General features: G+C 43.2%; 1 protein-coding gene across 4 annotated transcripts in view; it reads right to left on the bottom strand.

Moving 5' to 3' along the window:
* Dclk1 (doublecortin like kinase 1) overlaps window positions 1-14,190 on the bottom strand; it is a 288,199-nt gene that overhangs the window by 260,647 nt on the left and 13,362 nt on the right. For all 4 annotated transcript variants that reach the window (XM_050120243.1, XM_050120236.1, XM_050120238.1 and 1 more), the window contains exon 3: window positions 12,308-12,654. In XM_050120243.1, the coding sequence (XP_049976200.1) occupies window positions 12,308-12,654 (347 nt within the window). The remainder of the gene's footprint in view (window positions 1-12,307; window positions 12,655-14,190) is intronic.

Raw genomic sequence — 14,190 nt, 5'->3', positions numbered from 1 at the left:
CTCTCTCTCTCTCTCTCTCTCTCTCCCCAGCTCATCAGGGTCACCACATGTAATGATAACTCAATAAAAGGATGCTTATTTTTAAAATACAAAGAGATTAGACCTATTGATTTGAAATGAAATACAAATAAAACAGGAAAGAGGAAAGGAGCTTTTGCTGTAGAAGAAAAAAAAAAAAACACCATGACCATTTTCCCATGCCATTCTTTCACAGGACACCAACCCCAGAAAGAGAACAAGAATCCCAGAGGCGATTCCATTTGTCCCAGGGCACAGCATCAAGCAGCCAGGAGAAATGAGGCAATGAACTGGTCTCCACACTGAGATCTGACTTAAAGCTGAAACTCATTACTTTTGACTTCCCTATCCAAAAGACCCCCTGTTAGCTGGGTCACTGGACTTTTAAATGTGTTTACACAGCTATGTGTGTCCTGACGGGTGTGGAGTCCATGCCAGTCCACAGATGCATCAAATAGGGGCACCTTATTAGCTCATCAGCCTGCTAGGCTGCACCGTAAGAAAACCACTTGTGGCCATTAGTTCCCACGGCCATTAGTTTACCCTATCCACTATCCTCAGCAGGTAAGTCTGTGAGATCTAAGATCCTTGGCGCTAAAGATCTAGGCACACTGGCTAAAAATCACCTTCAAAGTTTCTTGCTCTTCCATTTCCTGCGTACATTAAAAATGCCCTTGTTTTTTGGGCCTCTTCCATGCTGAGAGTTTTCTCGCATGGTAGGAACTGTATACCTGGCAACAGCTGAAGATCTAAATTCAGGTCTCATAGAGAGTTTCACTGACATTCGCTCATGCCCGCTGAGGACTCCCAGAAGATGAATGATGAAAACACTCATCCGTGTGGGTACGGGGAGGGACAAAGACGGTGCCTAGCAACATGCACACAGACTCTGTGGCCACGGAGCACATCAATCTCTTTCTCAAAGTGGGCCTTTCCACAGGGTGCTCAGCATTCCCCGCATCTCCTAATCTGCCATTGGTCCTCATATCGCACCCCTCCATCTCAAGGATGAATTTCAGCAGGAACACGTTTCAGACGCCTGGCCCGGATGCTCACCTGCTGACAATCATCCCTTGCTATCTGATTTGAAGACTGGCCTTGAGGGGATGTTGGTGAGATTGCTGAATCAGCTGAAGTTGATGTTTAGATACACTTAAACACACAACAGTTGGAGTCCCACCAGCCAGAGGCCTCCAGCATTACATGTGAGCTGTCCCTCCTGCCGCGCTGTTGCTCTCGGACTTTGCGCCACTCTGCGCCACTGAAAATCATGCCAAGATGTTCTCTGATTCAGTGGCTCTAAGTGGACAGCCTGTCTGCACGATGGCCTTCTCCCAGTGACGTCAGTGCTGCTATTTCTTACAGGACTTTTAAGAATATGGGGTAATCATGCTTTTAATATATAGAATTGTTTATTCTTTTTTCTGTTGTATAAATAGATTTCCAAAAATCCCTTATCATTAACGTGGAAAAATCTCAAAACGTATAACATCTACAGCACTGGGTTGGTTAGACCTTGAATGGCCCAGTACTTCCTAGCATACACAAGACCCTGGGTTCTCTACCCAGTCCCATAAAGAAAGGACCAAAGTAATGAACAGGAGGCCAAATTATACAAAGTAGAGTTATTATTAAAGAAAATGGCAAAGAAAATGGAACAAGATATGGCTGAGGGCCATCTTGCCCACCAGACTAGAGGTGACTTTAATTTATCTTAGTATTTTCTCATTTACATGGAAATTCTTTACATTGATTACATATTAACCTGTGGTAGAACATGATAATTAAAAATTAAATCTCCCATATATCCTTTTGTTTTGAGGGCATGATGCTTGCAACATAATTCAGATTTTAAAATGGGGTTTTGAAGTCCCATTTAATTTCTGAAACTGTGTGGGGTTTTTTGTTTGTTTGTTTTTTGTTTAATTTAGCTGCAAGGATTTAAGCTAATCAGAGAATCCGTACAGAGAATTGCTAACACCACCAACACCGTCAGTTCTGGAGGTTCCACGCTCCACGACTGGGACAAATTCTTTCCTTGAGACTCTTATTGGCTCATCCCCAGTTTTTAAATCCATCATCCAGGCCTTCCTCTAGTCACTGGGTAACCAAGGCAGTATCTGGAAGCTTTAGGTCATGTCATCTGACTAAGGTGGTGAGCTCTTTCTACTAGACTATCTACTGTTCCTTCACAGGACAATGTTGCTTCCAGTGGCTCTCAGACTGCTCCCAAATCGGCAGGTGAATTTTGTTTTTTAAATTATCTTAAGAGTGTTTCATAGTAGGAACTCAGGGTGGAAAGCCATGACCGTCTGGTTAAACTGACAAGAAGCATTACATTTGCTTAGCCCTCCACACCACCAGAGCACAAGATGATCAAAGCGGCCCCTCCATGGCCATGGGTTCTGTGCACTTTGCTGGACCCTGGAAGCAATGAGCTAATTCAAAGAGTGTGCCCTGGGACAAACTGACCAATTTCCCAACATGGTGGCTTGAATAAAAACCCGCACTCCCCCAGCCTCATAAGGAGTGACAATATTATAAGGTATGTCTTTGTTGGAGTAATATTATAAGCCTCATAAGGAGTGGCAATATTATAAGGCATGTCTTTGTTGTAGCTTTGTTGAAGGAAGTGTGCCCCTGGGGGTGGGCTTTGAAGCTTCAAATGCTCAAGCCAGGCTTGGTGTTTTCTCTCTGTTGCCTGCAGATCTGAATGAGGAATTTTTGACTCCTCCAGCACCATATCTGCCATGCTTCCCACCATGATGTTTGACTGAACTTCTGTACTGTAAGCCAGTTCCAACTAAATGTTTTCCTTTATAGTGTTGTCATGGTCACGGTGTCTTTTCACAGCCGTCGAGCATCAACTAAGACACACCCAATCTCTGAGATTTCAAACCATTAACTAATCAAAGCTTTTACCAAATCAGGCCTTGGAGATTCAGAGGCTAGCAGGACACCTTCTTGGCCACATGCTATAAAATCTTAAGGAAGAAATAGGCATGTATTATACAACACCACGATGAGTTTTAGCCTATATACAACAGCAGCGAATGAGTCTCAAGAGACGGAGCTGTGAGTTCTCACAGGAAACAAGGAAATGATCTGTAGATGAGGTGACCTTTAAGTGGAATCTTGAGAAATAAAGGAGATTTCGCTTCGCAGAGCCAAACAGTGGTGGTAATTCAGAGAAATGTGTTGAATCATGGTGGTGATAATATTCAGTATAAATGTGACTAGTGACTGGCTCAGAGAAGATATTTGACAAATGATGGTAACAATATTAGTATAGCCTTGTAATAAAATGGGTGACCAGTGCGTAGATATCCTTCAGGAATACCCTGTATAACCGAAGAAAGAAGCAAAGGAAATAACACCCAGGTTGCAATTACGACTGACTGATGGTAAAACACCATCACTGATAGTCCATCTTGGTATTCTAGTTACAAAGGAAACAACGCAAAATGGCTAATTCTATTCCCTGTGGTATAATCATTGTAATGAGTTGTGACCAGTGAGTGTAGGAAATCCTGAAATCAAGTGCAGAAAGTAAGAACAGTATATGTAGGGCACTCAGCACTGCCCAAGCTGTTTCACCAGCGACAACCCCCAAAACACAAGGTGAGTGTGATTATAGCAACGCTAAAGATGAATCAAATCCAGGGAGTTTGACTTGCCAGGGGTCACACAAATGATGAGTATTAGAGTCAGGATCTGCTCTTACAAAGGATTCGTTCCCATTGTCATGGTCTAGGCATTAGTACAGGAATTGTTTCCATGTAAAAAGATATATTTTCAAAGGAAGAAGATAGGTCATCATTAAGGGGTACCACTGAATAGTGGGCTCCTGTCGCAGCTTTCAAACATAATTTTTCTCAAACCAAAAATAGCCAAACAATTAAGCTCTTGATACTTCAGCATAACAATTAATAGTAATCAGTAACTGCCATGGTTCATTTTTGTCAAATTAATACAAACCTATTCATACCTGAGAAAAGGGGATCTCTATTAAGAAATTGTTTCTATCAGATTGGGCCATAGGTATGACTTCGGGACATTTTCTTGATTGCTAACAGATGTTGAAGGACCCAGCGCTCTGTGGGTGGTACCATCCTTAGGCAGGTAGGGCTAGCCTATACAAGAAAGGTAGCTTGAGCAAGGCAGAGAAACCAGAGAGCAGGGTTCCTCTGTGGTCTCTGTTCCAGTTCCTGCCTTGGCTTCTCTTGGTGATGGGCTGTAACCTTTAAGCCAAACAAGCCCTTTCCTCCCCAAGTTGCTTTCAGTCAGTGTTTTATTTCAGCAACAGAAAAACAAACTAGAAAAGAACCAATCACGATCCTAAATTTGTCACATGGATTATTTCCTTTAACACTTATGACAATTAATAGAGCAGGCATTATCATTCTCACACCATAAACATAGGAGACAAAACAGTATCATCAGAGAGTTGATTGCTCCCACTGGGAGAATGTTTTTCATTGTCTCTAGGGTAAAAGACAGATTTTTACTCAAGTATATCAGTCTGCAAAACCAGCATATCTCTTCTGTGTCTTCTGTGTCATGTAACTGTCTCTCTCTCTCTCTCTCTCTCTCTCTCTCTCTCTCTCTCTCTCTCTCTCTCTCTCTCTCTCTTTCTCTCTCTCTCTGCCTGCTGCCTGCAGAATAGGATGTAAGCTCTCAGCTATTGCTCCCAAGCCTGCCTGCTGCCATGTTTCTCGTTGCTTCCTGCCATGTAATCATGGACTGTAAGCAGAGCTCCAAATAAATTATTTCTTTTAAAACTTGCCTTGGGCATGGTGTCTCCACCACACTAGAACAAGGACCAAGATGTCAGAATATTAGTAATCTTTTCAGTACTGTAACAAACACTTGAGATAATCAACTTGGAAGAAGAAAGGATTAATTTTGGTTGTCGGGTTTAGAAAAGCCAATCCATAGTCTACTGGCCACATTGCTTTCGGGCCTTTGGAAAGGCAACATTCCGACAGAGAGTATGAACCACCCATTTTGTGGCCTGGGAGAGAAAGAACAGGGAAAGGACCTAGAGGGGTGGCTCAGCAGTTGAGGACATGCATTGATCTTGCCGAAGAACAAGTCTGGCTTCCAGCATCCCCATCAGGAGATTTACATCTGCCTGTAACTCCAGCTCCAGGGGATCTGACAGAGCTGGCCTCCATGATTAACATGTGTGGTGCACACGTAAACACACACACACACACAATTAAAAGTGAAGTAAATAGATTTTAAGGAAAAAAAAACCTAGCAGGGGAAGGAGTGGCTTGGTGCCCACAGCTCCTTCAGAGGGCACTTGCCAGGGTTCTAGAGACTCCAAGTTGAGGAATAAGCCTTTAACATACAGATGGCTGAGGAACATCCAAGATTTGAACCTGGTGAGGAAATGAGATTAATTGCTCAGGCTTAAGAAGAAACTGCAAGCTAGGCTTTACCAGACTGAAATCTAAGCCCAGGCATATCTGACTTTCAAGTCCGAGGCTTTCCACCCTCCCAGTAGGGTCCCAACCATCAGTGAGGCCAGGTTCTGCTGCCAGCCGCCATGAGCGGTCTTAGAGGGGCCTTTGGAGAGAGTTTTCAGTCCTGCTTTAGAACCTTCAGAATTTGCACTTCCTCTCCTAGAAAACTGACCTTTGTTAAAAAGTACTGCTTCTAGAACACACACCACTGCAGGAACCCCCCCCCCCTTGATTACAGCAGGCAGAAGAGGGTGTAGCTCTTCCCAGATTAGAAGAATTAACCTCTCCATAAGAACACTTGTAGAGCCTAAGTCCTGATTAGCCACCAAACATACATCATCTAAGATAGCACACCCTATGCTGAACACTTCAATTCTCTAAGGAAAATGTCACCATTATTTTTAAGCTCCCCTTTCTTTGAAATCGGCTAAGATATTCCCATCAACTCCCGGATCCAGGGAGCTGGGAGGATGGCTGACCGTGTGCTCCAAGCTTCTGTCAAACATTAAAGTCTGACCTGGGAGGATGCAAACTAAACTGCCAGTATTGCTGCTTTTGTGTGCGAACAAAGCTAAAAAGGGCTGTTCATTTTCCCCACAGAGACAATAAATCGTGAGAGTAGAAATATGTAGATCAGAAAAAGGGTTTAAACATGTTAGTGCAAATAAGAGCTATCATAGAAAAGCTTTATTTTCAGAGAGAGAGAGAGAAAGAGAGAGAGAGAGAGAAGGAGAAAGAAGGAGAGAGAGAGAGAGAGAGAGAGAGAGAGAGAGAGAGTGAGAGTCACAATATTAGCAACAGATATGGGAAATCTCCTTTTCAGGTTATTTCTTACTTTTTATTTAGAAACTTTCAATTTTCACATTTTTATCTTTACTGACAGTTATAACCACAGTCAGATAATTAGTGACATTTATCACTTCCTATACTCATAAGAGGAAGCTGCAGTTTATTCTACAAACACAATTTTCTAGAAATCCTCTATGTTTTTAATTACTCATATTTATCTTGTGGCCTGTATAGGTGTGTCTATGCACTATGTGTGTGCAATGACCACAGAGACTAGAAGAGGGCATTGGATGCCCTGGAATTGGAGTTACAGATGGTTGTGAGCCACCATATGGGTGCTGGGAGTCAAACGCAGGTCCTCTGCAAGAGATGCCAGTGCTCTTAACCTCTGAGCTATCTATCTTTCCAGCTCCTAAAATCAGTTATTTTTACTTCAAATTAAAATCAGATATCTGAAGCAAAAGGGAAAAAAAGCAAAGGCCGTCTTGTGATAGGTGCCCCTGCTAATTCCATAGACATAATAAGAGATCAACAAAACAGTCAAGTGGAATATTATAGCAATATTCTGCAGTAAGAATCATATGCATTGGTCTCTACCCCTCTTTCCCTCCCTAACTGTGGAATTTTCCATTTGATATTTCCAGGCCATAACTGACCTTTTGGGTCACTAAATGCATGGAAAAATGAAATAACCAGTAAGGATGGAGGACTGTGCTTCAGCCAAATGATTCTGTAGATTTTTTGCATAGGAAAAACAATCAATTGCTTGTTCGCGCTGTCAAGCTAGTGGTGGTGGATTTCCACAAAGTGTGTTGCTTACATGCAGTATCTATCAGGTAAAAATGCAGCCTCACTGACATTTCCCCTCTGCTATGTAAGCTCTGGCACTACACAAGCTATATATTCAGTGTCTAAGAACAGGCAGATCCACCTACGTCTTCCACTTAAAGATTATCTGGTTTGCTGTTGCTGTATTTCAGAGCGGGTGGAGGTGTTTGGGAAATGCCTGGCCTATGATCTTCCCTGTGCAAATGACCTACTGAGGCACTTGCTGTTCTGTGTATTTCTAAGGAAGTGTCAACAATCATGACTGTGGAAGATTTACCAGCTTCAGGCAGGCAGACTGACATTACCATAGAAGGATTCAAGAGCCATACTATGCTTATAGCAAATCTTGTATCTCCATGGCTTAATAATTGTAAAACAGTAATATTCCAGACGACCTCCAAGAGTGACGAGTGAACAGCCAACACTGAGACACGACAGAGGAAGTGATTCTCGGGCTCTCAGGTCCTGGGAGCTTCTGTGAAATGTGGGTAAAGGAGACGCGACTTCACCGTTTGTTTGCGCATGTCCGTCTCGCTTTCTGACAGGCCCTCAGTCCAGACTCAGAGAAATAGAGCACCACTGAAAATAGAGTCCGGCAAATATTTCTGTGAATTCTGCAGCCACGACAGCTGACAGCTTGATGACATGATGAGCCAAATTGTTCCAGAAGCTGGTGGCGTGCAGTGTGGAAAGAGAAAGGTTTTAGCTAAGCAATTCTGGACGCTTCAGCTCGTGAGCCCCCATGGCCGTCTTAGCCGACTGCAGCTTCCTGTGGATACTTTAGCTAGTGGAGCATTTCCAATATGTTGATCTCCTTAGTTCCGCCTAAAAATATCTCAGGGAAAAAAAAAAGTGCCAGGGGCTGAACAAACTCTGAGGATAGGGTTTAATACAACCCGGGGAGGCAGCAATTTTTAGGAGGCCACGTGGTAGCAAGAACTCATGAGAACAGCGTGTGGACTATGCCCTCCAGCGCCCGGTTCCTCTGGGGAACAGTAAACAGTGGGTACAGTTTTCACTGTGACTGCTAAAACCACTACATCAGCTGTTCCCATCGGCAACACATCCGCGTGCTGCCTAAAGGTGACAGCAAAATCACTGCAGCTTGTACCCTGTCCTCGCTCCTTACTAGGTAGCTACCAAAAGCATTCAAGCATTTGTTTTGTAAACAGTTCTATTTTTTCAAGGCAAAAAATATTATCTTTAAATATTTATTCGTGTATTTTCCGTACTGTTTATGGGTTTGATGCAGACCCGAGTTAAGCAATAAATAAACAAACAAACAAATAAATAAATAAATAAAATAAGGAGCACAAGTCAATGAGCAGTTAGCTTAGTTGGTTAGAGGGTGGTGCTAATTAAAAAGCTGTGCAAATCATAACAAGGCTGGTTCTTGATGCAGCCTGTAGATGCCCATGCCATCTTGTACTGAGTGTGCTGGCTGGGTGTATGTCAACTTGACACAACCTAGAGTCATTTTGAGGAAAACACAGTTGAGAAAATTCCTCCAGCAGTTTGCCCTCAGGACCAGCCTGCAGTGTATTTTCTTGATCAATGATTGATGTGGCGACACTCCTGGGCAAATGGCCCGGGAGTGTATAAGAAAGCAAGCCATGAGGACCAAGCCAGCAAGCAGCACTCCTCCATGGCTTGTGGTTCAGTTCCTTCCTCCAAGTTCCTGCCTTGAGTTCCTGCCCTGACTTCCTTTAGCAATGGCATTGTACAACTCTCAGATGTACGAGTTGTAAGTAAAATAAACCCTTTCCTCCACGCGCTGCTCTGGGTCATGGCCATCACAGCAATAGAAACCGAACACAGAGTTAAGATGCCATTCCCCACACTGAGTGTCACTCCGTAGGAAGGCTTGGAAGAACCTGGCTGTCTCTCAGAGGCTTACCATAACAACCTGCCTCTGCCAGAACTGTCCAAACAGTCTACTTGAGCAAACTATTTATTGGGGAGATTTCCCTTTCGAGCTGAAATGATTCAAGACTCCTGGGGTTCATAAAGAAGGGCTTTATTTTTGCTAATGGGAATTCAAGCAAAAACTCTTTAAGCTCTTTGACTCATCTGATTCTCCTGCACAGAAAACTGTGCTTCAAGAAACATAGTCAACTTCAGTAGTCAGTTAGAATAACTACAGTGGATATGAGATATTATCTGTCTCACTATGTATCTACCTATCTGTCCATCCATCCATCCATCCATCCACCCATCCATCCATCCATCCATCCATCCATCCCTATCCTGAAAACATTCAAATGAGATTCCTTGGGGAAAACACTTCTGTTATAGTTTAGACCTCGAACAACCTCCACAGGCCAAATTCTTAATGGCTTATTTCTCCGGCTGGTGCTATGCAAGGTGGTTGAACCATTAAGAAGTAGACTTCATGGTAAGACTGCTATTGGAGATACACCCTAGAAGAAGACTGTGGATCCTTCATGGCCTCTTTCCCACTTTCTTTCACTTCTTAGATATTAGATGAATGGCGTTGCTCACTTGCCTGAGTTCCTATTACAGAGTTCTGCCTTGCCACTGGCCCAAAGGAATGGACAACTTGGTCATGGATTAACACCTGCAGACCTATGAGCCAAGGTACTTTCCTCTTTATAAGTTAATGACCTTAGGGTCCTCACTGGGGTGAGGGAACACTGCCTACTACCATTCCATTCAAAACTTTCCTAAAGGGATTTGCAGGTGTTCTTAACCAAATCTGCCCTGGTGAAGGGATTACCAGTGCAAGCCTTTGAGTGTCACTGGCTTATAGCCTAACTCCACCATTTAGTGTCATTAGACACGTTTTAAGCATGTTTTAACATGTTTAGCAAATTATCTCTTAGTACACTTTTTTGTTTAGTAAGAACAATAATCCAACTCTTGTAGGGATTAAATATGTCATATGCTTAGAATCATGGTCGATCAACCTATTGTCATTATACTTCAAAAGCTCTGTCATTGCTGAAACCATAAGCACTCTACAGCACAGGAATAATAATATCCATGTCTTATTGGTGATTATAATGAAGCTCACCCACATGTTTTCAAAAATCATCTGTTGATAAGCCAAGATTTGAATCCCAGTCTTGGTCTCTTAAACACTACATTATTTCCAATTCCACTGAATGATTCACATCGATTATTTACACTAGTCCATAGCAAACATAGACACTGTGAAATGTTGGCAGTGGGCAAATTCAGAAAAGAAGAAACAGTTGAGACATTCTATCAAGTCTAGGAGAAAGTAAACGATCAGCGGTTGCAAGTGTTCGCGGAAGCAGCGGCCCCTGACGTCATGACTTAGTATATAGTAATTTTGAATACTTCAAATTCTAAATGAGAAAAAAAGCAGAAGGGGGGAGGACAAGGAGAATGGAAGAGGAGTACTCATAAATAATTTAAAATGATTTTGCGTTCATTACGCTAACATACGAAGTAAGAGGTTTCCTTGTAGCGCTCTTCTCCACTTTGTTCTCATTTATCCCCCTTCCCTGCTGTCCCCTGTGCCCCCTGTGCCCCCTGTTGCTGATACTCTCCCTCTACCCACAGAGAGCCCCATTCCGCTTTCATGGGCATGTATTTTTTGTCTTAAATTTTACTCTTTTCTGAAAACAGATAAACTCCCATCTTGAAAAAAATAATCACCTCAAGAAAACACAGAGCTATGGAATGTTTGCACAACCTAAGAGAGACTTGAATGTCTAAAGGTGAAGTTTGTCTCCTCGTTGCCACCATAATTCACGAGCTCATGGTGGCCTTGCTGGCTCTGATATACAGTGGACATTGAGGCCTCTTAGGCCTCGAAGAAGGAGGCTATTACCCCCATGAATCCTTAGCCACATGCAAGTTTTATGAGACAACCAGAAGCTGGTCAATACTCACAGACAACTGGCACACCCCGTCGTTCCTAATGAATTTTAATAAGTTAGAACATTTAAATGGAGCCCTGGGGAAATGATTCTCCATGACTGACACTCCTTGTGGTATCGGCCTCTGTTCTCATTCATAAGCTTTGGCTGTGTCAGCCTTTAGGACTTTCATGAGAATTCTACTTAGTACAAGAAGTCTCTTCATTAGGAATCTAGTTTAGATTTTAAGATGAGCAAAACATGCAAATCCTTCAAATTACCTTCGAATTATAAAATGTAGTTTAAAAAAAAACACATTAAAAGCTACATTTCAGGGATGGTTTCTGGGGGAGGGAGTATTGCGGAAGGGTAAAAAGGCCTCCGGTAGGCTGACCATGCTCCAGTGGGTGGTCCCATACCCTTGGATGCGTGAGCAGCACAAAGTGGATTCAGTGGGTTACAAATAGATAGATAGATAGATAGATAGATAGATAGATAGATAGATAGATAGATAGATAGACAGACAGATAGATAGATAGATGACACAAAATTGGAAGGCAGTAAGAAGGTGGGGGTAGATCTGGGAGGACTTGGGGGATGAAGCAGGGGATGACTATGATCAAAATACGTTGCATGAGATTTTTACATATTAATAAAAGTTTTGCAAAGACACACATTTCAAGCAAAGGTAAGAATGCTCAAAATGACCAGCATAGACAAAAGGGCACCGTTCAGCTTCAAATGAGTAGCAAACACGCCATGCATATGATCAGCATGAGCTTTTCCTGCGGTTCCCATCCTGACAAGGCTTCTCAGAGTAGCCCAGGTGGAAATGTGGCATTGCTTAGCTACAGATTTTAAAGTCTCTACAATTCCATTGACTCAGAATAATGAACATTCCTGAGAGGTAGAACCATACATTGTGATTTAGTTCAACAAGTGCTTGTCTATTTTTCCCTTTCAGCCTCGGTTTCTCTCAGCATCTTAGTTGTCTTTATGGCTCTAACTGGCCTTAAAGGGCACAGGACAAACTTGAAATCAGAAGACAGAACAGCACCATTATTCTAAGCAAATAATTACTGAGATAATAAAAATGGCGATTTCTTTTTTTAAAGACAACCCCCACCCTTGCTTTGCTGTTTGTTTGTTTGTTTTTTCTCTTTATTTTGATGAACAATCCTGTCTGGTACCCACTTCAACTAGCTTCAGACCAACGAGTGTTTGTGGACTAGGTGACCCAGTCCCATCAACACCAACAAAGCACGTGTTTGAGGTCCCACTGCATGCCAGGCATAACCTCATGATTTCCTGATTCTTGCCGATAAAATCAGAGTCCCCCAAACCCCACCTTACCTGCTTCCCATCCAGGGTGTACAGGCGCTTCACCACGCCCGAGTCCAGCTTGATGGCATCGGTAATGTCAGTGAGAACCTGCTCGAAGGAATGCGCCGTCTTCTTGTTCAGCAGGATCCTGACAGCCTTCCGTGGCTTCACTCCGCTTCTGATGATGGTGACCAGCTTGGGTCGAATGAAATCCTTATTCTCCCGAACCTCTGAGGGTCCCCCCTTGGCAGTGGCCAGCGAAGACACTGCCCGGGAAGCCGAGGTGGTCTTGACGTTCACGGACCAGTTGGGGTTCACATTTTTGGTGTACTCCAACTTCTTAAAGGGCTCAATGGAGCCGCAGACATAGCTTTCACCTGAGGAAGAGAGGGGGATTTCAAGTTGACATCTCGGGGAACCCATCTCCTTCCTCACACTCGGTCTTTCATGTCTCCATTTCTACGAAGGGCAAGAGCTGCCTATGACTTTCAAATCAATGGAAGAATGATTGCAAATTAATTAAAAACATGATTTCTCACCTCCAATATCTTTCTTTTGATGCAGACTAGCTTATTAGGAAGGAAAACAAAGCAAACCAAAACAAAAATCCCCACTTCTCTCCCTTTGGTTGCTGATAGAAACACATCAATATGCATGAATCAGCTTCCAAAGGGAAAACGAACTGGAATTCAAAATTGAGATTATCAGTTGGTACATAAGGGCCTTTAAATTTTCGGCAGACTTCAAAATTAGAAGTGCTTACATCTGGTACCTGAGGTCATTGGAAAACTACAACCAAATCAGTCCACAGCTTCTTAAGATAGGTAATACATGTTTAGTGACAGCACACTACAAAATTCTGTTTAGCCAGAAAAAGTCGTCAAAGCCAGCAGAGATGATTACCCTTCTGTTCTATCGTCTAGGTCATGCTGACCGAGCCACACACGCAAGCAAGTCAGTGCAAACTTGCTGACAGGCGAAAATGAGGAAAACAACTCCCCTGCAAGCTGTACCCTCACAAATGCACTCGAATACCACGAAGGGTTTATTAATCGGTGACTCGAGAATTTGCTAACGAAACACTCAGTCTGAAAATATCTAGATTAGTCACAAAAGAATACAGCGCAGGTGCTGTAATTGTGAAATAAGTGGTTCTAAATACATATTTCACAGGGATGAGGCAGAAACATGACAAAAGGAAAGATTTAATCCCAGCACCCCTACCCCACCCACACCTCATTAGGAAGCCTTTGTGAGCAGAACCTGGTAACCGCGGGTAAAGTGGCCCAGGCCTCATTCGGCACAATCCGTTTACTGTTATCCAAGTTCTATTTTTACACCAACAATGCAAGCGTGCCATGCCATAGGCTTAGGCAGCCACATAAAAATATCCCATCCCCAACTGGAGTTTCAAAAATAAAAAGACAGTTGCGTCTGCGCCTTAGTTTGCCTCGTTTGGTTGAGGTTAAACACTAACCGAGATAAACCTGGGGAGAAAGGGTTTATTTCAGCTTCTGGCTCCATCATGGAGTGAAGTCGGGCATGACCCGCAAGGCAGGAACCTGGAGGCAGGCGCTGAAGCAGAAGAGGTCATGGAGGAGGGCGCTGCTTACTGGCTTGTTCGCCATGGTTTGCGCAGCCTGCTTTCTTAGAGCACCCGGGACCACCTGCCCAGGGGTGACACTGACCATGGTGGGTCAAGTTCTCCTACGTCAATCATTAGTTAAGAAAATATTCCAAGGCCGGGTGGTGGTGCACACCTTTAATTCCAGTACTCAGGAGGCAGAGGCAGGCGGATCTCTGTGAGTTCTAGGCCAGTCTGGTCTACAAGAGCTAGTTCCAGGACACCAGGACAGGCCCCAAAGCTACAGAGAAGCCCTGTCTCGGAAAAACCAAAAAAAAAAAAAAAAAAA

Source organism: Alexandromys fortis, unplaced genomic scaffold (assembly GCF_014885135.2).
Source record: "Alexandromys fortis isolate MF-2015 unplaced genomic scaffold, M_Fortis_MF-2015_v1.1 scaffold_172, whole genome shotgun sequence".
Classification (NCBI taxonomy): Eukaryota; Metazoa; Chordata; class Mammalia; order Rodentia; family Cricetidae; genus Alexandromys; species Alexandromys fortis.
This window is presented reverse-complemented; position numbering and strand designations above follow the sequence as displayed.